At 56.7% G+C, this 27,642-nt stretch overlaps 1 protein-coding gene across 4 annotated transcripts; it reads left to right on the plus strand.

Moving 5' to 3' along the window:
* Window positions 1-271: 271 nt before the first annotated feature.
* Window positions 272-22,417, plus strand: MYO1C (myosin IC). Of its 4 annotated transcripts, none has more exons than XM_024564778.3 (32): window positions 272-540; window positions 7,679-7,834; window positions 7,953-8,068; window positions 8,639-8,837; window positions 8,916-8,996; window positions 10,379-10,558; window positions 10,643-10,741; window positions 10,945-11,058; window positions 11,141-11,212; window positions 11,655-11,774; window positions 11,905-11,987; window positions 12,210-12,315; window positions 12,421-12,501; window positions 12,800-12,891; window positions 14,367-14,461; window positions 14,542-14,588; window positions 14,703-14,783; window positions 16,625-16,730; window positions 16,835-16,952; window positions 17,537-17,650; window positions 17,723-17,799; window positions 18,162-18,230; window positions 18,324-18,408; window positions 18,508-18,667; window positions 18,952-19,035; window positions 19,756-19,849; window positions 19,937-19,992; window positions 20,145-20,280; window positions 20,363-20,433; window positions 20,523-20,620; window positions 20,692-20,791; window positions 21,197-22,417. In XM_024564778.3, the coding sequence occupies exons 1-32, from the start codon at window positions 466-468 to the stop codon at window positions 21,221-21,223; spliced, it is 3,192 nt and encodes a 1,063-aa protein (XP_024420546.2). In that variant the 5' UTR covers window positions 272-465; the 3' UTR covers window positions 21,224-22,417. The 4 variants fall into 4 exon arrangements, with proteins under 4 accessions (XP_024420546.2, XP_053766955.1, XP_053766954.1 ...); XM_053910980.1 differs by lacking the exon at window positions 272-540 and adding an exon at window positions 1,350-1,483; XM_053910979.1 differs by lacking the exon at window positions 272-540 and adding an exon at window positions 5,807-6,273.
* Window positions 22,418-27,642: the final 5,225 nt, after the last annotated feature.

Consider the following 27,642-nt stretch of genomic DNA (forward strand, 5'->3'; position numbering starts at 1 on the left):
GGGCAGTCCCTTCTGATGGATCCTCTTGGCTTAGGACGGGATGTGCATGCTGGTTTGGGGAGTGGTCACTGCTCTCCAGCTGACACGAGCGAGTGGGCAGGGGGAGAGGCCCAGCCAGGGAGCTGCCAGGGGAAAGTCCTCCTACCCTTTGACCTGGAGCCCAGGGTATCCCATGGTGTCTGTATCAGCTGCTCTGGTTACCTGGGACAACAGGCATTTCCTCCATCACTCAGCCCCTCCTCTTCCTGACCCAACCCTCTGGGCCAAGAGGCCTCCCAATCAGACCTGGGCTGTTCCAGCTGTGTCCTGAGGAGCTGGACCAGACATATCCCCTGGGGCTGAAGTTGAAGCTGAACCAAGTGGCTATCCCAGCATAAGGCCAGATCCCTGGCTCCAGGAGCAGCCATAGCCTGTGGCAGGCAGGCAGACCTTTGCTAGAGGCCTCAGTGCTCAGCAACAAGCGGAATGGCGCTGCAAGTGGAGCTGATCCCCACCGGCGAGATCATCCGTGTGGTTCATCCCCATAGGCCCTGCAAACTGGTAAGCTGGGATGCTCTGGGTAGGGAGGAAGGGCGTCAGTATCTTTCCAGCACCCCCAGCCCTCTCTCAAGCAAACCCCTTGGGAAAGAGCTGAGCAGTGGGGAAGGGTTCCGATCCATGGTGGGACAGGAACAGACTGGATAAGAGCAGTATATGGAAAGAAGGGGGAAGGTTTTAAGTGCCACACTATTAACCATCACTAGGAGCAGGGTTTTTCACAGTGGGGACCTGAGGTTGAATTCCTTCTCCTCCTGCTCCCTGATCCTCAGTGGCTGGCTTATGAACTGGGCAGGACAACACGTAGGTGACTGGGCTGCTCTGAGGTCAGAGGACTAGTGCATGTAAAGCTCCAGGCACCTAGAACGAGCTCAGTCAAGGCCTCCTCTGTCCAGCTGAGAGCAGTGGCTTGAGCGGAACGGGGCGGGGGGTGGGGGCGGTGATTAGGAAAGGGAGAGACGTAGTCACAAAAAGAACCGACCTGGCCTGCCACACAGAGGAGGGTCGGGTTTGCTGTGGGAATGTAAAGTGGCCCTAGAATGGTGCGTCAGGAGAACCCATTCAGACGCGCGCACCCACGCAGTACTGCAGCGAAAGGGCCGGCTCTTTGCTGGAGGAAGGCGCGGGCTTGTGTGCGTCTGTGTGTATGTGTGACTGTGACTCGCCTGGGCCTGGTAGCTGTTTGCGGAGTGTGCGGCACCAAGTCTCCGCAGACTAAGACTGGGTCAAGATCAGGGCGGGCCGGCCCGGGACTGTGCTGGGCAGGAGGCTGTGCGCGCGCAAGCGCGCGCGCGAGCCCGTATCTGCGCCCCGCCAGGGATGACGACAGACAGCAGCCCGGCCCCGGGCGGGCCCTGGGCGGGGAGAACGTGCCGGGACCGCGGACTCCGGAGCCGGCCACGCCGCCCAGCTTGGCCCCCGCCCGCACACCGAAACAGCCGAGTCGGTGAGTACGCTGGGCGCCGGCGCGGGCGCGGGGCGGACAGCGGTCTCGTGGCTACGGGAGGCCTCCGCTACCCTGCGGGAAGCGGTCACCGACCCTGGGGTCGCTGGGGCCGAGGGTCGGCTTGGCCCGATCTGTGCCGGGTCCCAGGACCCTATGGTGGCAGGGCTCGGCCTGGCGGACACTTAAGATTACCAGTGGGTAACGAGAGGGCGGGGAAGTGAGGCTGGGGTCTCGAGACGCAGGCACCCAGCACGCCCCTGGGTCGTTCTCTGCCTCTGGTTCCGGAGAGGCCGCCTCGCCCCGCCCCTTCCCGTTCCCCGCCCCCTGGGCCAAGTGTTACCAGGGGCCCCGCGCGCCTCGACCACTGTGAGCGTAGCGGATGGGGGGCTTCCAGATGAATGAGAATGAATGGCTGGCCCACCTCCTTATTCAACTGCTGGCACGCTCTGGCCTCCTGCTTACACCGTCTGCTCTGTGATTCATTCATTCACACAGGCGGCTACAAGGGATTACTGAACCCCACTGTGCCAGGCTGGGTGCATGCTCCAGGCGGGAGCAGTCTCCTGGGAAAGACTGACCAGGAAAGCGGCGATTACAGCGCACTGTGATAAAGAGGGGGCTGAGTGTTGGAGGGAGTCAGGAAGGGGTTCTGGAGGAGGTGATACCTAGGCTGAGTCTTCAAGGATCACTAAGAGTCATTCAGTTAGGAAGGGGAAGTGGGTGCAGGGCCAAGGAAATTGCAGGTGCAAAGGCAGGAAGCCTAGAGAGCCACGTGTGGCTGGTGGCAGTGGTGGGAGCAGCTCATCGTGGCTATGTGTGGTGGTGGGGCACAGGGAGAGAAGGGACTGGAGAGGGCCACCCCTGTGGTCACACAGGAATGTAAGAGCAGTGGGGTAAATTGAGGACAGTGGGGGCCTGGCAAGGAGCAGTGAGTGTGAAGTACAGGCTTGGCAGATGGACCCATGCCCTGGAAACATTCAGTCTACTAACGTGAGATGTTAATTGATCGGGTTGCATTTGTAAAAACCACAGGTTGCTGTGGGAAAAGGGGTTAATGGGAGGAAGACAGGGAAGCTAGTTTGGAGGATGCCGCCTGGTCCAGGAGTGGAACAGTAATAGTGGAGCCAAAGAAAGGTTTTAGCAGGTGGTGACTCCTTGGTGTGAGGAGTGGAGGGGAGAGGGAGGGCAGGCCTTTGCCTCCCTACGTACAGAATATTGAACAAGGAGGGTAGGTTAGGGGGCAAGGTGCTCCGTTTGCTTCTGCTGGACCCCCAGGCAGAAGCTTCTTGCAGGCCAAAGGCCCATGGTTCTGGAACTGGACTCGACTGGGTCCTGTGAGCAATCAGGTAGAGCCCCAGAGTGATCACCTTTCCTCCCCACTCCCCCTCACAACAGTTCCCTTGAGTCTGGAACAGTCCTGCCTGGGCCCCGCCCTAAAATGTTTTATAAAGATAAACTGAGCACCTGTTCTGTTCCCAGCACAGCACTGCTGGTGAGATAAGCTCTGGTTCTTTCTGATATCCCAAGAGGCCTTGTGGCTGCCTCAGTAAAATTCGCTTATAGCAGCGATATGGGGGGTCCTCAGACACCCATTCCGGGCTTTCGTGGCCCTGGTCCTGGGCTGGGGGCACATTTAAGGCTACCCATTGTCCTCCCCAAAGGTCAGGCTTGGGGGCACCTGCCCCATACCAGGTAAATGGCACTAGATAATCCCGGTCCTCTGGAAACATGTCCCCAGGTGGGAGGACACCCAGAAGCAGCCTTAGGAATTAAGTCCTGGGTCACTCAGAGGCCATGGGTACACCCCAGCCGCTAGGTCCAGGGCCATGCTAGGGTCCCAAAGGCCATGGCCCACACTTCCTGGCTGCTCCTCCTAAGGCCTACATGTCGATAGTAACACCAACAGGGTTGTTACTGGCGCTGCCGTCATGGGGTCACTGAGGAAGGTGAGAGCCTGGTGGGGTAGCTGTTAACCCTCACAGAGAAGTTCGGAAATCTCCGGGCTCTGGGGCAGCCCTGACGGAGTAATGAGTGCTAGAGCTCCTGGTTCCAATCCCACCCCTCCTTTTACCGGTCCTGGGATTTTTTTAAAATAGAATTTAAAAAAATATTTTATTTATTTATTTTCAAGCCCTGGCTGGTGTGTCTTAGTGGATTGCGTGCCGGTGAGCCAAGGGTCGCTGGTTCGATTCCCAGTCAGGGCACATGCCTGTGATGCGGACTTTATTTATTTATTTTTAGAGAGGGGGAAGGGAGGGAGAAAGAGAGGAAGAGAATCATCAATGTGTGGTTGCCCCCCACGCGCCCCCCACCATGGACATGGCCCCGCATCCCAATCCACTGAGCCACCCCAGCCAGGGCAGATTTTTTTTAAGATATATAATCTTTGTTATATTTTTCTAAATTACCATTCAGTCCCCTAATACTCCCCTCTCTCCTAGGCCTGAGATCTTAGGTCATTCCCCTGCCCCGCCTCAATTTCCCCGTCTGTGGAACGGGGATAACAACACAGACTCTCGGCTTGGTGGGCTCAGAATGCAGGGTGCCCCGGCGCCGCAGCCTTCGTCGTCGCGGTGTCTCTCTACCCCGTCTCTCCCGGAGGCACTTCCGTCCAGGGGGGCGGGGCGGGGCGGGGCAGGGCAGCCCGGGCTGCGGAGGGCTGTGCTGGGGCTGGAGCCCGCCCTCAGGCCCGCGCAGCCGCGGGGACGCGCCCTCCTTCTGCCACCGGGCGGTGGTTACCGGGGCGCCAGAGGGCATCCCGGGAATGCGGCGGCGCGGCTCCGGGTGGGGGATGGCCGGCCGGACCCCTCCGCACGCGGATTCCCCTCATTCCAGCTGCCTGACGCGGCCGGCGGGGGCCGGACACTGCGGCCGCGAGGCTCCACCCACCCTCCGGCTCCGCCCCTCGGGTCCCGGCGCCCAGTCCCCCCTCCCCGCAGAGAGCCGGCCTCCGCGGGGAGCTCGCGGGACCTCCTTCCCCTGGCCCAGGTGGGCTGGACACTGAGTCCCTTCCCCGCCTCCGCTCCCTCTGGAGTTTAAACCTGGGGCCACCACAGCGTGCGCCCCCTCCTGCCTTGAGCCCGCCTCAGCCGGGGGCGTTTCATACCACCACTCCCCTCCGCTCCCACCCCTGTCCCAGCTGCGCGCGTGGGCTCCCAGTCCCCTCGCCCCCTCCAGGGGGCCCCGTCTCCCAGCTGGCGCCCGCCTCGAGGGGTTCCCCGGGTTGCGGCTCTGGCCGGGCTGTTGTTCCCGAGGTAATGAACCTTCCCCACGGGGCTGTAGCCCGCACCTGCCGCAGCTTCCTCCCCCTCCCCGGGGAGCCCGGGCCCGAGGGTGGGGCTCAAGGGAGCTTTGGGTGCAGGTTCTGCCTTCTTCCCTCCAGGATAAGTCGGTGTGTCCGGCTTTGCGCCTCAGGTTCCTTATCTGTCAGATGGGGGGCGGGGACAAGTGACGCTACTGAGGGCTCTCAGTGACTGGTGGGCGGGTCCGAGGGGCTTCCCCGCCGGAGCGGCTGTCTAGCCCTGGGCCCGGCTCCTAGTGGGTCGGCGCCCAGCACGTGTGGGCTGCGTGTCCGACTGAGACGGGGAAGTGGTGTTTACCGAGCGCCTGGGAGGTGCCTTAGGGCTGTATTTTAGCCTTCTCCACAACCCTTTTTAGGCAGGTATTAGCCTCATTTTGAGGAAGAAGAGGGGGTTCGGAGAAGTGAAATGACGGACTTGCTTGCAAACAGCTTGTAGTAAATACTCCGTCCAGCCTTTTGCAAGCACTAGCCATCACCACCCCCCCAGCGGCGGGGTCTGGGTTCGAGTTCTCTCCTCAGGGTGGTGCCTCCCCAAAGTCCAGCCAGGGTGGGGCTGCTGGGGGCTGGTTTGGGAGGAGGGGGTCCTGGGCAGAAAGTGTGGGCGTATCCGGAGGGACCATAGAGGGAGGCCCCATCCAGAGGAGGGACAGAGGTGAGGAGGCCCCGGGGCACGGAAGCCCCGGCTGCGGTGTCCGGGATGGGGAAGAAGCGTACTGGCCCCAAATGCTGGAAGTCGGCCGTGGGTTTCCCAGATGGGGAGTTGAGACCTCCACTGGGGCCGGGCACACACTGCTCTGGGCAAAGTCGTTCTGTGGCTGTCCCTGTCCCTTGGGCCCGCGCTCTGTGGGTGACGCGGGAACCTAAAGAGTTTCTCTCGGGGCTTAAAGATACTGGGCCCACACCCCCCAAAGAGCGGGTACCGGGGCGGACAGTACCCTGCGCGGAGGCTCCGCCCTCCTGGGTGCGCCGGCCGTATTTGGACATTTCGTGCTATTTTTAACTTTGCCTGGACTTGAGGTTGGGGGGAAGGGAGAGGGAAATCCTGCTTCCTCCGCGACCCACGGGCCTCAGCGCTCTTCCCGCGCCCGGCCTGGTGCGTGGTGTAGACACAGGCCCGGAAGTGAGTTCCGGGTCGGTGTAGACGCGGCGGCCGCGCGGGTTCCGGGCCCCACCCTGGAACCTACGACGTCCCTCCTGGAAAACCTGACTCAAGCGGAGCCCCTGCCCGGCGGGGAGCCTCGCCTCCACCCCCCGCCCCCAGAGCACCCTTAGCGCCAATCCCCCAACTGCAGAGGGACCCCGGAGTCCCAGCCCCGGGGAGCCCCAGGCGCCCGGGGAGTCCCGCGCTCCGCTGGCTCCTTGAGGGGGCGGCGCGGGGGCGGGGCGGCCCCTCCCTCCCTGACGCCGCCGCCGCCGAGCCCCGGGCGGAGAGCCCCGGCTACGGAGCAGGGCGCCAGGCCGGCCGGGCAGGATGCGCTACCGGGCGTCGGTGAGCAGGGCGAGGGCAGGGCGAGGGCAGGGCGGGGGGCCCGGGCGTCCCTCCCTGCCTCACGGCGGCGCCTCGGCCCCGTCAGGAAGCGGGCGCGGCCCAGGAATTTCGGGTGGAAAAACGTCCCAGAAAGTTGGAGCCGAGGAGGCCGAGGCTGGGAGGGCCGCGGGGCGCTCGGACCAGGGGCCTGTCTCTCTCACTCGTGGGGGAGGCTGAGAGCTCGGAGACCGTCGCCCAGAGCGCCTAGGGGGCGGGAGCGTCGGCCAGATTTGCTAGCAGCTTCAGGGCAGGATGGGGGCGCAGGGGGCGTGCGGGACAGGCCTGGGGGAGGCAGGCCCCTGGTTAGACCCGGAGGGGTGCCCATGGCCAGAGGTCTGGGTGGTCCGTGCTTGGAGAAGACCTGGTGGCCTCTTAGGGATCTAAACCCCACCACCGCCACCTTGCTCTTCTCTGACCCATGACATTTTGGGGGCCAATTTCCGAGAGCCCCCAGACCCTTTTTGAAGAGAGTATGTTGTGGGGTGAGGGCTTTGTTGAGCCTGCCCCTCACCCTACTCTGTGGTGGGCCCCAGAGGCAGCTGGAGGCAGGCAGCTGGGCTTTCCGTGGTAAAACCCCCACCCCCTTGAGGCCTCTCAGGGTTCTCAGTGGAGGAGGGTGTCTGGGGAGCCTGGCAGCTGATGGGGAGGGTGTGGCCGGGCCCTGGGAGGGAGGCCCCCCTTATGGGGTGAGGGCTGAGTCCAGCTGGGATGGGAAGCCCTCTGGGATATCCCTCTCCTATGGCCTGGGGGTGGCCTCTTACCTGCTGCCTAGACACTCTGCCTCTGGCGGTTTTGGTGGATGGGGATGAGAGAGACACCCCTTACCCCGCCCGCAGAATTCACTCTGAGCTATTTGTCCTCCAAGACACCTGTCACATGGCTTGGAGCTAAGAAACCTGAAGTCACCTGGTCTAACTCAACCCCTCCTTCTTGAGACGGAAGCAGCCCTGAGAGGGGAGGGGATTTGTCCAAGGTCAACAGAGCTTTTTCTGTTATTGTTGGAGTTCCTTCTCCTGACCCTCCTTTCTCCACAGAAAACTAGCACCTCCCTGGATTCGGTAGTCTTGCTCCTGTGTCCTCTAGTGTCCTCTGTGCTCCAGTGCCTGTGTCCACACCCCATGTGCCCCGAGAGGGATCTGTTCTGTGTCACCCATGTCCTCTGTTCCATGTGCTGGCTTCCTGTGACCCAGACCCAGTGTACCCAGCATGGTCCGTCTCCTGGATGTTCTCTGTGTCCTGTGCTCAGACCGCCTATGTCCACCTACCCCTGGCTGCCCTCTCAATCCCACAGGCTGTGTGTGGTGGGGAGAAGTGGCCTTACCTTACACTGTGGCCCTGACCCTCTCCCATGGCTCATTCCCAACAGGCCCTGGGCAGTGACGGGGTGCGGGTGACCATGGAGAGCGCACTGACCGCCCGGGACCGGGTGGGGGTACAGGATTTTGTGCTGCTGGAGAACTTCACCAGTGAGGCTGCCTTCATCGAGAACCTGCGGCGACGATTCCGGGAGAATCTCATTTACGTGAGGCCCAAGTGGGAAGACAGTGGGGGTGCTGGGGTGCTCAGAGGCAAGACTGACGGGACCAGAGGCATCAGGGGCCTCTGGGAGAAAATTCTGACCCTCCTCCCCCGACCCCCAGACCTACATTGGCCCAGTCCTGGTCTCTGTCAACCCCTACCGGGACCTCCAGATCTACAGCCGTCAGCACATGGAACGTTATCGGGGCGTCAGCTTCTATGAGGTGCCACCCCACCTGTGAGTGAGATCTGCCTCCCCATCGGAGATGACCCCACCTGACCCTTAGTCTACAATGACCCCCGACCTCCCACTTTGGATGGATCGAGGCTCACATCTGTGAGGAATCCCATAGTCCCTCACGCTGCACTGACTCCACCCCCCACTGAGATGCATCAGCCCCATCTGGGCAGGACCTCCGCAGCCCCCACACAACTCACACTCACTCCTGACTTATTTACCCACCTCTACCTGGCATGGCCCCCAACCTCAGTGACCCTCTAAGGGACCTGCAGCCCTACCTATGAGGGACCCCAACCTCCACTTGAATATCATGTAGCACCCCTACTCATGAGTGATCCCTTTCATCTTCTGTCTGAAAGTGACCCATCCACAGCTGTGACGACTCCTTTCACCCACATCCTTGGGGGTCCCGCAGTCCTCACCTTCAAGGGTACATGCAGCTCCCACCCACAAGCGAACTCCAACCAGATATGGGAGTGCACTCCCCTGGTCCTACCTGTGGGACTCCCACTGCATGCATCTGCTTGAACCCCTACCCCCTGAGCTCCTGACCAGCCTCTGTCCCAGGTTTGCGGTGGCCGACACTGTGTACCGGGCACTACGCACGGAGCGTCGAGACCAGGCGGTGATGATCTCTGGGGAGAGTGGAGCAGGCAAGACGGAGGCCACCAAGCGGCTGCTGCAGTTCTATGCCGAGACCTGCCCAGCCCCTGAGCGGGGTGGTGCTGTGCGTGACCGGCTGCTACAGAGCAACCCTGTGCTGGAGGTGAGGGGCCAGAGCATCTCTGGGGAGAGGGGAGGAGGGAGAGAAGGCTGGCATCCCTCATACCCCTTCTGCTCCTAGGCCTTTGGAAATGCCAAGACCCTCCGGAACGATAACTCCAGCAGGTTTGGGAAGTATATGGACGTGCAGTTTGACTTCAAGGTACCTGTGGTGTGCCAGGGCGGGGCATGGGACTCCCGTTCAGTGGCACCCACCCATCAGGTCTGTGGCACCAGTAGATATTTATGGAGTTGCTACTGTGAGCCAGGAGCTGTTCCAGGTGCTGGTGCTACAGCAATGAAACAAAACAGACAAATAATCCTGCTTTCCGGGGAGGTAGACAGTAAACAGAAAAACATAATCTAGGTGGCAAGTGCCATGGCAAAAATAAAGTGGGGGGGGCGGTTGCTCTCTCAAAGAACACAGACAGGCCTCACTAAGAAGGTGGCATTTTGGTAGAGGTTTGATGGAGACAGGAGAGCAAGCTGTGCAGATATTGGGGGAGAGGGTCCAGGCAGCGGGAATAACCAGCACAAAGGCCCTGAGGTGGGAGGGTGTTTGGTGCTTTCAAGCAAGGAGGTCAGAGTGGCTGGAGAAGAGAGTGAGGGGTCAAGGAATAGGAGAGGCCGAATAGTGCAGGCCTTTGAGGGCCTTTGTGTGAACTTTTGTTGTTGGTTTTTTTTAAAACTCTGAGTGGAAGGGGGCCATCAGAGGATTTGGAACAAGTGTGTCAGCATCTGACTTTCCTCTTAAAAAGATTGTCCTGGCCACTTTGTTGAGAATAGGTGGTCAGAGAACCAGGCCAAGCAGGGACACCAGTTAGGAAGCTGATACAATCATAATGTAGGGGACAGCCTTCTGTGGTGTGGCTCAGTTGGTTGGGCATTGTCCTGCAGGGCAAAGGGTTGCTGGTTCCATTTCTGGTCAGGCACATGCCTGGGTTGTGGGTTCAGTCCCCTGTCAGTGTATGAGGAGCAACCAATCGATGTTTCTCTCACACATCAATGTTTCCCTCTCTTTCTCCCTTCCTTACCCTCTCTCTAAGAGTAAATAAATCAAATCTTTAAAATAATAATTATAATCTAGGTGACAGATGACTGTGGCTGGAACCAACGTAGCGACATTGGAGGTGGGGGGCTGTTGGATTCTAGGGTTTTTGAAGGTCAAGGCAGAGGATTGGCTGTGTAACTGGATGTGAGGAGGACTGCAAATATGTTGTCCTGAACACCTAACAGGATGAAGTAACCATGGACCTGATGGGAGATGCTCATTGAGCTAGCCCAAGGAGGGGGCTTAGGAGTTCGGTGTCAGGCCTGTTGAGTTTGAGACGCCTGTTGTGCATCCAAGTGGAGCTGACAAGTACATAGGGTCGCATGTCCTCATTTCTTAAGTGAAGAAACTGAGGCAGAGGGGGTAGCTTGCTGCGCCCATGCACCTAGTGGCAGAGCTGGAATTAGAGCCCAGGAATGCAGGGGAGAGAAGGGAAGATGGGCCCCATTCCCCAGCCCCCCCTGAGCAGTCACCATGTCCTGTCTTGCCCACAGGGTGCCCCTGTGGGTGGCCACATCCTCAGTTACCTCTTGGAGAAGTCCCGCGTGGTCCACCAGAATCATGGGGAGAGGAACTTCCACATTTTTTATCAGCTGCTGGAGGGGGGCGAAGAGGAGACACTGCGAAGGCTGGGCTTGGAACGCAACCCCCAGAGCTACCTGTACCTGGTGAAGGTGAGTAGCAGGCAGGCAGGGCAGGCGCCACTGGGGGAACAGCCCATCACCAGGGCTGCTAACCCAGCTTTGCCCCTCCTCCAGGGCCAGTGTGCCAAAGTCTCCTCCATCAATGACAAGAGTGACTGGAAGGTTGTCAGGAAGGCGCTCACGGTCATTAACTTCACTGAGGATGAAGTGGAGGTGAGGCCTCTGCTGGGGACCCTCCCTTTCCTCCTTTCACTCTCTGAAAATAGTCCACTTGTACCACTCGGTTTCACCTGCTCGCCCTTCTCCTCGCACACACTTCACCTCCTGGTCCCTGCTTCCTCTGACCATCCTCTGGTCGCCCTCGGAAAACACTCTGTCCCTCCTGTGACCCTCATCTGCCCCTGCCTGTCCCCCAGGACCTGCTGAGCATCGTGGCCAGTGTCCTGCATTTGGGCAACATCCACTTTGCTGCCGACGAGGAGAGCAACGCCCAGGTCACCACTGAGAATCAGCTCAAGTATCTAACCAGGGTGAGCAGGGTGAGCAGCGGGCAAGGGCAGAGCAGCTGGGCGAGGGGAAGGGCACCTTCACCATGTGCCCCCCTCTTGACAGCTCCTGGGTGTGGATGGCTCAACACTGCGGGAAGCCCTGACACACAGGAAGATCATCGCCAAGGGAGAGGAGGTGAGGCCAAGCCTTTGCCTCCGGGGGGGGGGGGGGGGAGGTGAGGGAGGCAGGTGTTCCAAGGTAGCTCTCATCATGCCCCTTCCCCTGGTCTGTTCAGCTGGACCTCTCAGCACCACAACCCAGGCATGTGCCCTGTCTCAGGAAAGACAAAAGGCAGGTAGCTCAGAGAGGCACAGGGAGCTGGCCAAGGTCACACAGGAAGAGGGTGATGGAATCAGGCTGGAACCAAGACTGCTACCTCTAGGAATGAGACCTCTTGTCCCTATACCACCCTCCCGCCGGTGTGGCCACTGTGTCCTCTCCTGTGGCCCTTCCCACCACACCCCCGAGTGAGAGGGCAGAACAGGCATAGTTTCCTGGTGTCCGGCCCCAACCCAGAGGGGATGGGGTGGGAAGGGACCTTCGGCACTCATCTCCCTGTTTCATGTCACACCCGCAGCTTCTGAGCCCACTGAACCTGGAACAGGCTGCCTATGCTAGAGACGCTCTTGCGAAGGCTGTGTATAGTAGAACTTTTACCTGGCTGGTTGGGAAGATCAACAGGTCGTTGGCCTCCAAGGTGAGGGCATGACTCAAGCTGCCCCCAAGACAGCAGGGAAGGCAGACCAGGGAGGCCTGGGGCTGGGGGCTGGGAGCTTGGGGCCAGCAGACGTGGGGACCCATGCTCTTGGTTGGATGCCTGGCCCTAGGACGCTGAGAGCCCCAGCTGGCGGAGCACCACTGTCCTTGGGCTCCTGGACATTTACGGCTTCGAAGTGTTTCAGCACAACAGGTCAGTGCCCCCTCCTCTGGCCTGTCTCTCCTCTCGTCTCCCTGTCCCACTCCCTCTCCTCTGTTCCCCTGCCTCTGTCATTCCCGTCAGTGGTTCCCCGACCACCCTGGGTCCTGATCAGTGTTTCTTCCCATAGCTGCTCAGGGCCCTTGCCCACCTTTCCCTTATCCCTGGTCCTGTGTCCCCCTTGAGCTCCTGTGGTCTCTCGTGCTTTCTTCACAGCTTCGAGCAGTTCTGCATCAATTACTGCAACGAGAAGCTGCAGCAGCTCTTCATCGAACTGACCCTCAAGTCGGAACAGGAGGAGTATGAGGCAGAGGGCATCGCGGTGAGTGTAGGCGTGCCAGCGTCCCAGGCCCCATAGGAAGCCCAGGCTGGTCCCGGAGAGGCACCAGGACCCCATGATGATGCCCTCCTTCCCTTTACTCCTCAGTGGGAGCCCGTCCAGTATTTCAACAACAAGATCATCTGTGATCTGGTAGAGGAGAAATTCAAGGGCATCATTTCCATTTTGGTGAGTTCTCTGTTCCTCCAAAGACTCATGTGAGGGACTAGGTGGGAGGACGTCACTCTTTCCCGTTTCTTCCCCGGCCAGTCCACAGAGGGCCAGAGCGTGGGGCGGAGCAGGGACAGGGCAGGGCTGTGCATGGAGGGTGAGGTGAGGTGCTGGCTGGATCTGGAAGTTGTCTCAAGGAGGTCCCTATACCTGCCTCTTTTCCCTGTGTCTGTGCCCCCTGCATGGTGCCCCTGAACTTCCTGTGCTCTCCAGGCCTGCTCCTGACACATCCATCACTCTGTGCCATTCCCCCCAGGATGAGGAGTGTCTGCGCCCTGGCGAGGCCACGGATCTGACCTTCCTGGAGAAGTTGGAGGACACAGTCAAGCACCATCCACACTTCCTGACGTGAGTGGGAAACTCCTCACTTGGGGAGAGCCTGTGGAAGCCTGGGATCCCCTCACAATCTTGGAACAGCAGCCACGAAGAGATGACCGTAGGAGGTGCTAAGTTGAGCACAGGCGCGCAAGACTGCAGCTCACAGGACATCCACAAAGATAGAAGCCAGGAGCTTCTTCCTTATTCTTTTCTGAGAATGAAACTTGCTAAGATTGTTTTAGCTTCCTTGTTTGGAAATTGCTTTTTATTTAAGGAATCCCCTAAAGTGGGGAGAGGGAGAAAGGAAGCCAGCCCCTCTGTCCCGCTCTGTCCTGCATGTTCTGTGCACACCATCTCCTCTAACCTGAAGCAGCCCTGAAGGAGGTGTTTGCGGTGCTGTCTCCATTTTACTGAGGCTCAAAGAGAAGTCATTTGCCCAAAGTTATCCCACATCTAGTAAGTTACAGAGCTGGGACTCAGTTCTAGGGCTACAAATGCCAAAGCCCTGAGATTTTGTGCTTAATAGTTTATTCAAACCCTTTTTCTGATTGTAAAAATAATGTTGCTCATTAGAGGAAAGCTGGAACGTGTGCAGAAGTCACTTGTAGTCCTGTTACCCAGAGGTCACCACTGGTAACAATTCCAGGCATTTCCTTCCTGCCTTTTTCTATACATTTTTTTTTCATAGTTGAGAACTTACTGGGTCAATGTTTTGTTATAACATTGATGTGATGCTGTGGGAACTTTACTTATTTATGTCAATTAGCATATGGTAAAATTGGTTTCATTATACGTCGTTTCCATCAAAGTCCCAGAACCTATTGATGACGTTAAGTGACGACTTACTGTGGAAAGCTCAGGGTAATGTGATGTCCTGAGGGTTCCTGTATCATCAGAGAAATTTCCTCAGAACATTTCCTCTAACGGCTCTACCCCACAGACACCCCACTGCTCTCACCCAGCCTCTGGGGGCTCCTGGCCAGCCTCCGGGCTTCTGCTAGATAACAGAGCTGCCACAGACATCTTTGTGCCTTAAATCTCTGCCTCTGTCTCTGGTTAGTTGCTTGAAATAGTTCTTAAAAGTAGAAAATAGGCTAAAGGCTATAAACATGCTTAAGACTTAAGTAATCTCTTGGGGCAAATTCCATTCTTAAAATGTAGTGGGCAAGTGCTCAGCCTTCTGACCTGTCATGCAGCAGCAAGAGGCACGGGAGTAGCCCTTGACCCAGTGTGTCCTGGCAGTGCAGAGGCCCAGGTCCTGGTCCTGGCACAGAAGGAACCTGGGCAAGACTGTCTTCCCTCCCCAAGACTCAGTGGCCACCTCTGTGCAGGGAGACTGATGGCCTTGCCCCATCTGCCACACGACAGAGTGGGCTATGGGGTGACACTGGGCATGCCTGCTCCTTACTGGATGCCTGTTTCCTCTTGAAGGCGCTGCAGCAGGCAGGGAGCAAGGCTCAGGCCAGCAATCTGTAGCTCCCTCTCCCTGTCACCCCCCCACCCAGGCACAAGCTGGCTGACCAACGCACCAGGAAATCTCTGGGCCGTGGGGAGTTCCGCCTTCTGCACTATGCTGGGGAAGTCACCTACAGTGTGACCGGTGAGGATTCTGGGGCTGGTCCCCACAGCAGGCAGGGAGGGGGGGCTCTTTCTCATCTCACATCTGCTCTCCCCTCCCAGGGTTTCTGGATAAAAACAATGACCTTCTCTTCCGGAACCTGAAGGAGGTGAGGTGGACTTGGGGGTGTGACTCCAGGTTTGGCCCCAAATGACCTGTGCCCCAGGAATCTGTCCTGCCTTCCCCCCATACTACCACCTTGATCCCTTGCTCTGCCCTCCAGACCATGTGCAGCTCGGAGAATCCCATCATGAGCCAGTGCTTCGACCGGAGTGAGCTCAGTGACAAGAAGCGGCCAGAGACGGTGTGGAGGCTGTGGGACCGGAGGGGGCGTGTGCATGCACACGTGGATGAGTGCCTGCGTGTGCACGAGAGCTTGTGTGTTTACTGGTGCCTGTGTGCACATCTGCGTGTGTTTAGGACGCTGCCTATGGGTGTGTTATCTGCCTACTTGTGTGTATGCATCTGTGCCTGTGTATGTGTGTGTGTATATATATACACATATATACACACGCACATACCTACACACACATTTCTATGTGGGCACTTGCATGCATTCACTCACCCAGCAGACATTGGTAGCACATATTAGCAGGCACTTAGAATACAAACATGTATACGTGCTCTCACAGAAATGCGAGCAGGGTACTTTGGAGACTTAGAATAGGGAGCAGCAAACTGGCAGAGGGAGTGAAAGGAATGAGGACTTCAGGGAAGGCTTCCTGGAGGAGGAAGCATTTGTGATAATGGGAATGAGTAGGTGCTTGTCGGATGGACCTATGGGAGGGCACTGTAGGCAGCAAGAGGCCCCAAAACAGAGTCCCAAAAAGACCAGGTGAATGACATCATCGAGGAAAGAGGCTGGGAAAGGCAAGTGTGGCCAGCAGTGCCAGCTTCAGGGAGAGCTCCAATGAGCTGAGGGCAGAGGTGTGGCTGTTGGGCTTGACAAGAGGAGCCCAGGGCAGCAAGGGCATCAGGGGAGGACAGGCCAGAGTGCTGTGGCCTGAGGCATGTTTGGCAGGGAAGGCATGGAGGCAGCATGTTGCCCAGGGTCTGATTCCCTGGAACCCTGCCCTCCCCTTCCTCCTACCCCACATCTAGCACTCTCATCTTCAGCCTCAGTATCCCCCCACGAGAACACCTGCTAATCCACTACTGCCCAGGCCTCTCCAGCAAGCTGATTCACGTACCCAGCGATGCCAAGTCTCCCCCAGGCACCCCAGACTCCACAGCTGTATAATGGGCCCTGGGTTCCCAGTCCCCCAGGCCTGTTCCTTCTGTGTCCCTAACTCAGGACAGGGATCATGTGCTACCTAGTCCCACAAGCCAGAAACCTGGGCAGCATCCCTGACTCTTCTTCAGTTCCCCCAGCCTCCCTCATCCAAGCAACCAATAGATTTGCCCACTCCTGTTGCCTGAACACTTCTCAGCTGCCCCTCAGCCCCTGGATACCTGCCCTGATGCTGCCTCTGCCTGCTTTTAACCCTCCTTTCTACCTCCCACCTGGATCCATGTGCTGTTGTCGCTCCCTGTGCCCATCAAGCCTCTGCTCAGGCTGTCCCTCTGCCTGGAATGCCTTCCTCTCCTCTCTTCCTGCCAGCTGTCTCCTACACATCCTTTAGATCTTAGCTGAAGATCATGTCCACGAGGCCTTTCCTGACACCCGTCACCCCACAGGCTGGATTAGTTGCCCCTTCTTGGTGCTCCTGTCATGAATGGGACTACGATAGATTCCAAGTCTGCTGGAGTCTGCTTGACGGTTCCGCAGAGAGCAGTGTGCAGGGGTGATGGCTGAATGCATAGGTGTGGGACACATTGTTTAGGAACGTGGCCCTGAAACTTTAGAAAAAGAAAGAGTGGTTGGCAAAGAAAGAGGTAGGATCGTGGTTGTATCGAGACTTGAGCAGGATTCTTAGACCCCAGTGATGCTCCTGAACTGACGTCTCTAGCCAAGCCAGAGTGGTGCAGATGGGCCTTGTCTGTCTCCTCTGTTGTGAGAAAGGGTGGTGGGAGGAAGGGCCACAGCAGGGCAGTGGGTAGTTGTGGGATTTGTTGCTGCTTGGCCCCAGGGAGGGGCTGTGCCAGGCTGGGATAAGGGGCCTCAGCCCAGCTCCAGCCAACCTCCCATTCACCTTGGCTTACCAGGTGGCCACCCAGTTCAAGATGAGCCTCCTGCAGCTAGTGGAGATCCTGCAGTCTAAGGAGCCCGCTTACATCCGCTGCATCAAGCCCAATGACGCCAAACAGCCTGGTAGGCCCCTCCCATCCGTTGTCCTGTGGGGCCGAGCCTCTGGGCAAGGGCCTCAGGCCATCTGTCTGTGCAAACCGCTGATTACCCTGTTACCCCTCCTCCAGGCCGCTTTGATGAGGTGCTGATCCGGCACCAGGTGAAGTACCTGGGGCTGATGGAGAACCTGCGTGTCCGAAGAGCCGGCTTTGCCTATCGCCGCAAATATGAGGCTTTCCTGCAGAGGTAGTGGCGGGGCCTGGCTCAGTGCCAGGGAAAGGGGTCCAGAGGGTAGGAGCCTCTTAGAACCTGGGTGGGAGATCAGGGAATCTTGGCCCCATTTCAGAGACAGGATGCTGAGGCTCTGAGCAGTGGGACCCATGCCAGGGGCCCTTCCACTCTGCGGGCATAATGTCAAACTTGGCAGAACACCCCCCCAGGTCTTGCCCTGGTGGAGCGCCTGGGCAGGGGTCCGTGCTTCAGGCATCCACTTACCTGTCACTAAGAGAAATGGTACAAGCTTATGAGAAAGACAGAGGTTCTGATCATTTCAGAAAGGAGAGAGCAGCCTTGTGGTTATCCTGAATTCATGGTCTGGGGAATTAGTCAGGTGTGAATTCTATCTCTGTTACTTTCCAGCCCCAGGGCCTTGGGCAGATAGAATACCTCAGTTGCCTTATCTTTAAAATGGGGATAACAGCCCCCTCCCAGGCTCTGTGAGCTTCCAGTTAAGGGCACCTCCCCACAGGGACCCAGGAATGCTGGTTTGGGCCCCTAGAGAAGGGTGCTGGCTGGGGTAGAATCTGGGAGCATTTCTGCTCCCGCCCCAGGTACAAGTCACTGTGCCCAGAGACATGGCCTACATGGGCAGGAAGGCCTCAGGACGGGGTGGCTGTGCTGGTCAGGCATCTCGGCTACAAGCCGGAAGAGTACAAGATGGGCAGGTGAGTGGTGCCCACTCCTGGGGCCCGGGGGGCAGAGGGGGGACCAGGGGCTGATCACTGCTGCCCTCCCAGGACCAAGATCTTCATCCGCTTTCCCAAGACCCTGTTTGCCACAGAGGATGCCCTGGAGGTCCGGCGGCAGAGCCTGGGTGAGAGAGAGGCCCCACCCTTCCTGTGCCAGTGGGTCCATTCCGGGGAGCAGGAAATAAATCACTGCACTCCAGCTCCTTTTCCAGGAAGTCCACCTCGCCCACATTCAGCTGCCCTCCTTACCAGCTCCAACCCCAGCACCCGCCATCTGTCCTGTCCCTGGGTACAAACTCTGAGCATGTCCCCACATTCCTTTGGTCCCTCCTACTTGCTTTCATTTACTGTCCCTTCTTATTTTATCCTGTCACTCAATAGCTCCTTCAACCACTCCCTCATTCCTGCTGCCCCGGCAGCTCTGACAGCCAGGCTCCCAGCCAGTTCCCCTGAGCTCTGGCCAATTGACTCTCTTTCCCAACCACAGCCACGAAGATCCAGGCTGCCTGGAGGGGCTTTCACTGGCGGCAGAAATTCCTCCGGGTGAAGCGATCAGGTTCGGGGGGCCCTGGGGTCTTTGGTTGGGGCATGGTCTGGGGCGTGCCGCCATGGTGAGGAGATAGAGGTCAGCCATCTGTGGTCTCTGCAGCCATCTGCATCCAGTCATGGTGGCGGGGAACTCTGGGACGGAGGAAGGCCGCCAAGAGGAAGTGGGCAGCACAGACGATCCGGCGGTGAGCACCAGGGTGCTGTAAGGGGGTGCAAAGCAGGGCATGTGCAGGGGTCTGTTCTCAGAATTCTCACCCTCATGCCCGTTGGGCCCCCACCCCCAGGCTCATTCGCGGTTTCATCCTGCGCCATGCACCCCGTTGCCCCGAGAATGCCTTCTTCCTGGACCACGTGCGCACCTCTTTTTTGCTCAACCTGCGGCGGCAGCTGCCCCGAACTGTCCTGGACACTTCCTGGCCCACGCCACCACCTGCCCTGCGTGAGGTCTGTGGGCCCTCTCTGCTGACATAGGGACCTTCAAAGCACTCAGTGGAGGGGGTCCAATAATCACGTGGCCAGAAGAGCAGTCAGCAGGGTCCCCTGAGGGAAGGGAACCGCGGCTGGGCTGTGGAGGGCCAGTTGTTTTGAAATAACTTGGGATTGCAAGGGGTTGTCCAGACTGGATTGGTGTCGCGCAGGCGAGAGCCTGGCAGTGGGCACATGCCTGCTGTCCTCGGAGGGAAGGGAGCCAGGCTGTCCAGGTGCCCTGATGTGGCTTGTGCCCACAGGCCTCAGAGCTGCTGCGGGAGTTGTGCATGAAGAACATGGTGTGGAAGTACTGCCGGAGCATCAGCCCCGAGTGGAAGCAGCAGGTCTGCAGAGCCAGGCGGCAGGCGTGGACTGGCGAGGGGGCAGCGGGCACCACTTGAAGAGTGCCGGCCTGGGGGGAGCACTTTACCCCTGATTTACCATGTGACCGCAAATGGATCCCAGCCCCTCTTTGGCCTCACGTATGAAGCAGAGGCTGGAGTAGATTGTGGGTGGAAATTAGGGTTCACCTTCTGGACCAGCTCCACTGGACTGGTAGAGACCCAGAGCCCTGTGTTGAAAAGGCTGTAGTTCATTCTAATCAATTGATAATGTCTGCCATGGTTCTGGAGACAGACACAGGTGGCCAATGTGCCTTGTATTTGCCAACTCAATATTGGCAGATGCCAAAAGACCCAGCCGGCTCAGGTAACCTATAGTGGTTTTGAGTGTTAGCAATCAGCCAGCTTCGAAATCCCATGTCGAAGCTGAATATTGGGGTTCCAGGGCATGATGAGGGGAATTATCACCCAAGTTGGGCTTGGACCCTAACAAGGCTGTCATGGTCCTTATAGGGGACTCTCTGCCTTGGTTGGTGGAGCCAGGGGTAAGGTAGAGGAGGGGTAATGGACATGTTGGGGGCAGGGCTCAGGCTCCTGGTGTTGGGCCTGGAGAGTGGGTAAGGGGGGCTATCTCAGTGCCTCAGCTTCTGGGGTTGGCCTGCACCCCCAACTGTGATAGTCCTTATAGTCTGACACCCCTCCACCCTACCCTTGTCTCCTCAGCTGCATCAGAAAGCAGTGGCCAGTGAGATTTTCAAGGGCAAGAAGGACAATTACCCCCAGAGTGTCCCCAGGCTCTTCATCAGCACACGGCTTGGTGAGCCCTTGACTCTCCGGTGCCCAAGCCTTGCATCAGCATCCTAGTTCCTTCTCTCCTCTGACTTCTCCCCCGTCTGGATTGCAGGTGCAGATGAGATCAGCCCCAAAGTGCTGCAGGCCCTGGGCACTGAGCCCATCCAGGTGAGACCCTGCCTGCAGCTTAGTCCAGCACAGTTTTGCTACTCGGGTGCCCAGGCCCGGGTGGGGGCACCAGGGCCTGGGCAGAGGGTGAGAGGGTTTTCCCTGGAGCCCCTTCAGCCCGCTCCTGCCCCTCACCCACCCTCTGTCCTCAGTATGCCGTGCCTGTGGTGAAATATGACCGAAAGGGCTACAAGCCCCGACCCCGGCAGCTGCTGCTGACGCCCAGTGCCGTGGTCATCGTGGAGGATGCCAAGGTCAAGCAGAGGATTGATTATGCCAACCTGACCGGTGGGTGAGCCAGAGTCCAGGGCTGCATAGGGAAGGCCCCTGCTCTGACCCTTGATCCCTGACCTCTGCCCTTCCCCCTCAGGAATCTCCGTCAGTAGCCTGAGCGACAGCCTTTTTGTGCTGCATGTACAGCGTGAGGACAATAAGCAGAAGGTGCCCCTTTGCGGGGACTGGGCGGCAGGGTGGGTGGGTTCTCCAGCCCTGGGCAGAGCCTGACCTCTTCCCTTGTCTGGGCCCCACAGGGGGATGTGGTGCTGCAGAGTGACCACGTGATTGAGACACTGACCAAGACGGCCCTCAGCGCTGACCGTGTGAACAACATCAACATCAACCAGGGCAGGTGAGGCAGGCTGGGGGGGTGAGGGGGCTGTGTACACATGGGGGCAGTCCTCACACACCCGTTCCCTCCAGCATCACATTTGCAGGGGGCCCCGGCAGGGACGGCATTATTGACTTCACACCTGGCTCAGAGCTGCTCATCACTAAGGCCAAGAACGGTCACCTGGCTGTGGTGAGTGGGACCCAGCAGACACCAATGCCTGCTTCCCTGCTGATGGCCCAGGACTGGGGTGGAGCCTCCAGTGGCCAAGGCTCCCTTGGCAGTCCTTGGGTACCATACCACTCCTGTCATCCCGTTGCCCATTGGGGACCAGACAGAGGGGACTTTTGAGCCCCCACAGTGCAGAGGGTCATAAAGATGGCAGCACGGGGAGGTGTGGAGGACTCGGGGGTCTGGGGGTGTGCTGGGTGGGAGGAGAGGCCCACTCTGGCTAGGGCAGGGAGTCCTGTGGGGGCAGTATCAGAGTGTCCAGGACCGGGCTGCTGCTGCTGCACGTCCCTACCCTCTGAGGGCAAATGCCAGATGCACCTCTGTCTGTTTTCTGCTCACCACTGGGACTTCTCCCTTTGCCCCCAGGTGGCCCCACGGCTGAACTCTCGGTGATGAAGGCGCCCACTGGACCCTCCCACCTCCCAATGCTTTGCTTATCCTCTCTTCCCCTTCCCAGTTACCAAAGACTCAAACTTCCAGACAGGGACCCAGGGACACCTCAAAGTCCACCAACAAACTCCTGTCTCCTGCTCTCCCCTCTCTTGAGGGAGCTGCGGGGGCCAAGGAGCTGCCCCAGGAGTGGGCCAGGCCGGGCCACAGCAATAGGAAAGCCGGGGCCAGAGGCAAATATGCCAGCCCCACTGCCAATGCCAAATATTTGAGAGATGGGAACTTTTTGCTGAGATTTTCTCTGAGATTTTTTGACGCTTCATAGGAAACTATTTTTTTAAAACGCCGTTTTCCCACCCCCAGACACACTGGATGTGTTTTCCCTGACTCCAGCAGGGCAGGGAATGCAGCTCAGAGGTTGGGCGCTCTGGGCCCTGGTGCACTCTTCCCTGCCCAGGCTACCCTGTCCTCCTTGTTCCCTTGGCACCTTGTCTGCCTGCCTACCCACCTATACCCTTTGCAGCCCATTTCGACATCACCCGGGGGCTGAGACCACCCTTGCCTGCCCCCTTCCTCCTGCCTTAAAAGTGCTGTTCCAATGTCCTCAGCCTAGCCTGAGGGCGTCCTGCAGTGGGGGAAGGAGTCAGACAATAGAGTTTGGAGGACTGAGAGATCATCCAGTCCAGCCTCCTGGTGTGACAGCAGCAGACAGTAGGTCAAAGAGGGGAAGGGACTTGCCCTTCATCCTGCAGGCAAAACCAGGACTGCAGCCCTGTCCTCTCAGCACACTTCACTGCCTCTGCCAGAGACAGGGAGCCCCATAGCACAGGCTCATGTCTTAAGGGAGCGTGTGGCTCCCTGACCAGCAATCACCATTGGGGGCCGCCAGGTAGGAGAAGTACTTCTGCCTGGGTCCATGCCTTAGAACCACAAATACCCTGCTCACATAACTTTGGCCCCAGTTCAAGGATGTGAGGCCTTGCCTGGGCCCTGACCTGCTCCCTGTCTGGGGAACCTGGGGAAGGGGCTGGACTTGGGAGGAGCTTCAGGAGCATCACCTCTTTCTGCTGCTTCCCCCACCACCTCCCCAGGGGGTCTGGCAGCTTCCCAGCTGCCTCTGCTCTCCTGAGGTCTTGGCCCACTGCTGACACTTCTGCAATCCAGAGAAACACTAAATAAACCAATACTGTTTGCCAACATTGGTCTCCTTGTGAATGTTAAGAAAGGGACAGGACCCCCAGAAGGCAGCTAGGGATCTTGTATTAGAATTTTTGCCTTGTCCCTGGAAGGAAGGAGGCAGGGCTCCCTCCCCAAGGGGAAGGGCAAGTGTGGCCAATAGCCGCAACACGGACTTGCTTTTTCATTGACTGTCTCCCTCCCAAAGGGCTGCTCAGCCCGGCCCAGTGCCATGGACTGGGGGGAGGTAAACATCACACACAGTTCCTTCCCCATGGCCTCAGCCCAGCAGGGAAGCCTGGTGCACAGAAATGCAGCCCAGTATGGGAAGTGCAGGTGCCAAGGGGCAGACATACCAGAGACTGACTCCTGACTCGGGGTAGGGTGAGTGCTCTTGCCAACATTTCACAGAGAAGATGACATTTGAGGTAGGTTTCAAAGGATAGTCTCCAAATTCTGCTGCAAGTGACAAACCTAATCCAAACTGGCTTGGGAAGAAAAAGACGTTAGCATTTGCAACCTAACAGCCCCAGGGCTGGGCTGCTCTCAGGTGTTTAGACAATGTCACAGATGTGACTGCAACCAACTCTTGCTCAGCCTTGCCTTGTGGTGTGGTAGCAAGAGCCACCAACAGCACCAGACTTATTCTATGAAGTTGGCAGCAGAGGCAGCGAAAAAGTGCCTCTTTCTGAGTAATTCAAGTCTCAGCCCATTCTCAGTGGACAGCTTGCGTGAGGTGCTATTCCCTGACCCAATCATCGTAGTTAAGGGAAGTGGGCTTACTCTGCCATGTGCCTGCCAGGCCTGGGTCGTGTGTCTACAAACACCCCCCGCCAAAAAAAAAAAAAAACCCAGAAGTGGCATGCACCACACTTGACCGCAAGGACCAAGAGTGGGGGCAGATGACTTCCCAAAAGAAAATCAGCGCTGCCTCCAAAAGAAAGGGAATTAGTGTTGCAAGCTGCAACCACAGAACTCATCAGCAGATGGCTAAGCATTTTTCCGAGCAGGAGCAGCATTGCAGGCAGAAAGAATGGCAGGCCTTAAAGAAAGTTTTAGTTTAGGGTCAGGCTACCTGCTGAGTTTAGGTTCATCACCTAGGGCAAAAGTTATCAATGAATGATATGCCACGTTTGGTGTGACTGTCTTGAGCTTGACACTATCCTGTGAGCACACCTAGATTTTGACTTCCAGAAAAATGAAAGCACCACAGTAATTTGCTCTATCAGTAGTAACTGTGGCTCTAAGAAGTCAACAGATAAGATAAACATTGTATTAGGTGCAATGACCAGGTTTACAACGGTAACAACACTCCTTTCTGCAGCCAATTGGTATGCATGGGAGAGTGACCTCACAGAGGTGACCAAGAACGGTTTGCATCCCCGGCTCCCATCCTGCAGGAAGTGCGGTGCTCTCCAGCAGATATCCAGTTGTAGGAAGCTAATTTTGGCTGTGGGCATGAGCCTCCACCCAACTCTACATTCATTCATTAAACCAGTATTTACTTATGTGCCAGGCTCCCTGGGAGAGCCTTGGTACCTGAGATATAGCAGGTACAAAAAAGACCCAAATCCATGCTTTTGTGGAGCTTACATTCTAGAGGGGAATAGAGGACAATACATAAAACTAATATGTATACTATATAATGGATTAAAAGGAGGTAAGTGCTAGAAAAACAAATAGAGAAGAGAGAGGAGTTGGGTGTGCACTTGGCAGTTTCGAATGGACTGTAAGGGCAGGCCTCCCCGAGGGGGCTGGGCGACACTGGAACAGAGATCTGAAGGGGGTGAGGGAGTGACTGGACACCCAACAGAGGGAATGGCAAGTGCAAAGCGTGGAAGCTCCTTAGAGAAGGAGGAAGGCCGTGCGGCCAGAGAGGAATGAGCAGGGAAGGAGAGGGGGGAGAAGACAGGTGTATTTGCATCTCACCTCCTTCAGATGTTCTTGATTTTCTCAGCTCCTGAGGATGGAATCAGGGAAGTTGGCACCTGCTCCTGGATTCCTCCCCACAAAAGCATCTGTGGGAGCAGCTCTCCTAAAGAATGGGGGCAGTAAGGGGGGTTTACTTTGCAGCAAAGCAGAAGGCTCAGTTCAACAGTCCTATAGCATGTCGCTGCTGGGAGCACCTCACTGGCCTTTCCAAGAAGGTCCGGCCTCCTGCCTTGGTTCCCAGCACACCCTGCTCCCCTAGACCCTCCTTGGAATCCTCTCACATTTCACCCAAGCTCTTCCCCAGTGTCTGCCCCCAGATTCTATCTTTGCACATTTCTGACTGGTCCTTGTCTCTGCAAAACTAAGGGCTATCCGCTGGAGGTGGGGCATCTTTCTCACAGTCCAGCAGAGAAGGAGATTTCAAGTTTCTGTCTCCTTTCTCTCTTTCTCCATCTCCATACGTGAATGGGAACAGGGAAGACGTATAGTTTTCCACTAATACAAACTGTGCCTACACACACCCACCTTTTCTCTCTCACACACACTTTGGAACAGGGGTGGCAAACTCATTTTCACCAGGCGCCACATCAGCCTCGCGGTTGCCTTCAAAGGGCCGAAATAATTTTAGGACTGTGTAAATGTTACTACCCCTTAACTGTTAAGGAGTTGAAATTACATTTGGCCCTTGGAGGGCAACCAAAAGGCTGATGGGGCCCCCAGTGAAAATGAGTTTGACACCCCTGCTTTGGAAGGTGATATTGTCAGTTTTCTCTCTAAATAATAATTTTTTTGTCATCTTTTTAAAAGATTTTCTTTATTTACTTTTAGAGAGAGGGTAGGGAGTAAGGAGTGGGAGAGCGACATCAACGTGCGAGAGATACAGTGATCAGTTGCCTCTCACACCCCCACCACTGGGGACCTAGCCCATAACTCAGGCATGTGCCCTGACTGGGGAATCGAACCAGTGACCTTTTGGTTTGAAGGCCAGTGCTCAGGGCTAATTTTTGTCATCTTGATACAAATAAGCTTTCTGTTCTGTTTGCCTTTCTTTTTTTAAAGGCAAAATGGGTATGAGTAGCCCAATTCCAGAGGGTTCCATCCATGCAGTACCGTGGAGTTGCGTAGTCCACGACCTGCACAGCTGTATGTGGCCGCTCTGGTTATTTTAGGTGAAACAGAGCAGGCAGGTAGGTCGCTGACCTCCCTGCTCCTCCTCCGCCGCTACGATAAGAAATGTCTTACTTTGATTGGGATAGGGAGTAAAGAACTTTGGTATGTTTTTCTCTTCCACAGGGCAGTCTTCCCTTTTTCACCCTCATTCACCTCTGCTTCTCCCCACTCCCACCCCCAACACCAGGAGCCCTTTCTAAGCAAGAAGGTCACATTCTTTGTAAGGCAGGTCTCAGGCTTATGGGGTGAGGGTGGAGGGGCGAAAGCCGCCATTATTCCTGCAAAGCCTGATGTAGGAAAGGGAAAAGAGGAGGAAGAAAAGAGAAAGGAGAAAATGGACAGAGTGGACTTGCCTTCTTGTCCCAAGGCCTCTCCTGTGTCTACTCGGTTGCTTTTCTGAATTAGTAGATTGTCTGTGCTCCAAGGTAGAACACATTTCAGTAGCTGCTTGGGGCAACCTCCTTGCTTATTTTCCAGCTTAGTTATGATTTGTTTTCTCTGCATCCCTTCCTTTCTTCCTTCCTTCCTCTTTCTTTCTGTCTGTGCTTTCCTTTTTTCCCTTCTTAGAGTATTCCCCTCCCCTCTTCCTTCCCCATCATGCTCACATGCCCTGAGGATGGGGCCTCACAGGAAGTCTCTGGGTCAAGTCCTGCCTCAAAGCCTGAGGAGGTGAGGGGCAGGGACTTCTCTTTCCCAGAGGGCAGAATTCACACTGGGGTGGCTTCTGCTGCTAGCTTGTGGTGACAAGCTGTGACTAAGCCAGGGTCACCATGATGAGTCATCCACAGCAGGAAAGGTGTCTTTGCCCCTCTCCCCTTCCTGGAGCAGGCCCAGGGGTGTGTGAAGTGGGTCTGGAAGAGGTGTGTTATTCATGTAAGATCATAACCCAGGGCTGACTCATTCTTTAAAATGCCTATTTCTGCCATCCTCCCCCACCTGCCACCTCCACCATTCCTATCCCAGATGTCTGAGAGTAAAACAGAGTGACCGTAGCTCTCTTCTCTTCCAGGATTTGAATCTCAGCTCCCCATTTAGCAGCTTTGTCTTTGAACTTCACTGTGAATGGAGATAGTTGTAAAATACCAACCCATAACGTTGTTGAGAAGATTAAATAAGGTGATCCACATAAGGGCAGCACTATGCCTGGAGAGTAGTATTCCCTGAATAAATGTTAGCTGTTAGCTGTTTTTGTGAAACATTTACGGGGTGTGTCCTATGCAAGATGCTTGGCGTTTGAGGTGCTTTACTGTGGGACACAAACAGACCTGCAAATGAAAGACTACAATACATTGGGTAAGAACTGCAATGGAGATAATGTGAACACAGTGCTGCCCGTGCAGAGAGGGAGGGACGTGGTGGAAAGGAAAGGGGAGGCATTTGAGTTTGAGGTCCCGAAAGGAGTGGAAGGGTGTTTCAGAAAGAGGAAACATAAGCTTCATGTAGAAGCAGTTAAGATGAGACTGTGGTCCACTTTTATGCTGTGAGCTCAATTGGGAGTTTTAACACCTGGCAACTGTTAAAAGTTTTACACAGGGCAGCCAGTCTCCGAGCTGTAATTTAGAAAGGGCACACTGGCAGATGTGTGCAGTGCAATTAGGGACAGCAAGACAAGCAGTCTGCTCAAAGGAACACAGATACAGATATGAAATAGAGAGGGATGATCATGAAGGTACGGAGAGCAGACGATACCTCTGGCCACGAGTAGGGTTTACAAGAATCTGGGCAGATGACTTGAGAGCCTCAATACAGAGAACTCTAGACTTCTACCAGACTTGGCACACTGTGTTCCCTTTGTGGGTTTTTTTTTTTTTTTTTTTTTGTGCCAAAACCCAAGAATTCCTTTGTCTTAAATGCCCTTCCCCTCTTGTCATTCAACATTCATTCAGCACATGCCATCTCCTCTGGGAAGCCCTCTTGCATTCCTTTACAGACCGGATTAGGGGGCCCTGCTCTATGTTCCTAGAGCATCTGTCTGTTCCTTATTCATTAGCATGGCATTCCTTTGGACTGTTTCTGATTCCTCCCACTAGCCTGAGAATTCAGTGAGGAAAGGGCTCAGCCTTGATTACCTTTGCACCCACAGGGCAAATGTGTCAATAACTGCTGAATGAATCAATGAAAACAAGAACTTTAGGTGGCGTGGG

Source organism: Desmodus rotundus, chromosome 9 (genome assembly GCF_022682495.2).
Source record: "Desmodus rotundus isolate HL8 chromosome 9, HLdesRot8A.1, whole genome shotgun sequence".
Taxonomy (NCBI): Eukaryota; Metazoa; Chordata; class Mammalia; order Chiroptera; family Phyllostomidae; genus Desmodus; species Desmodus rotundus.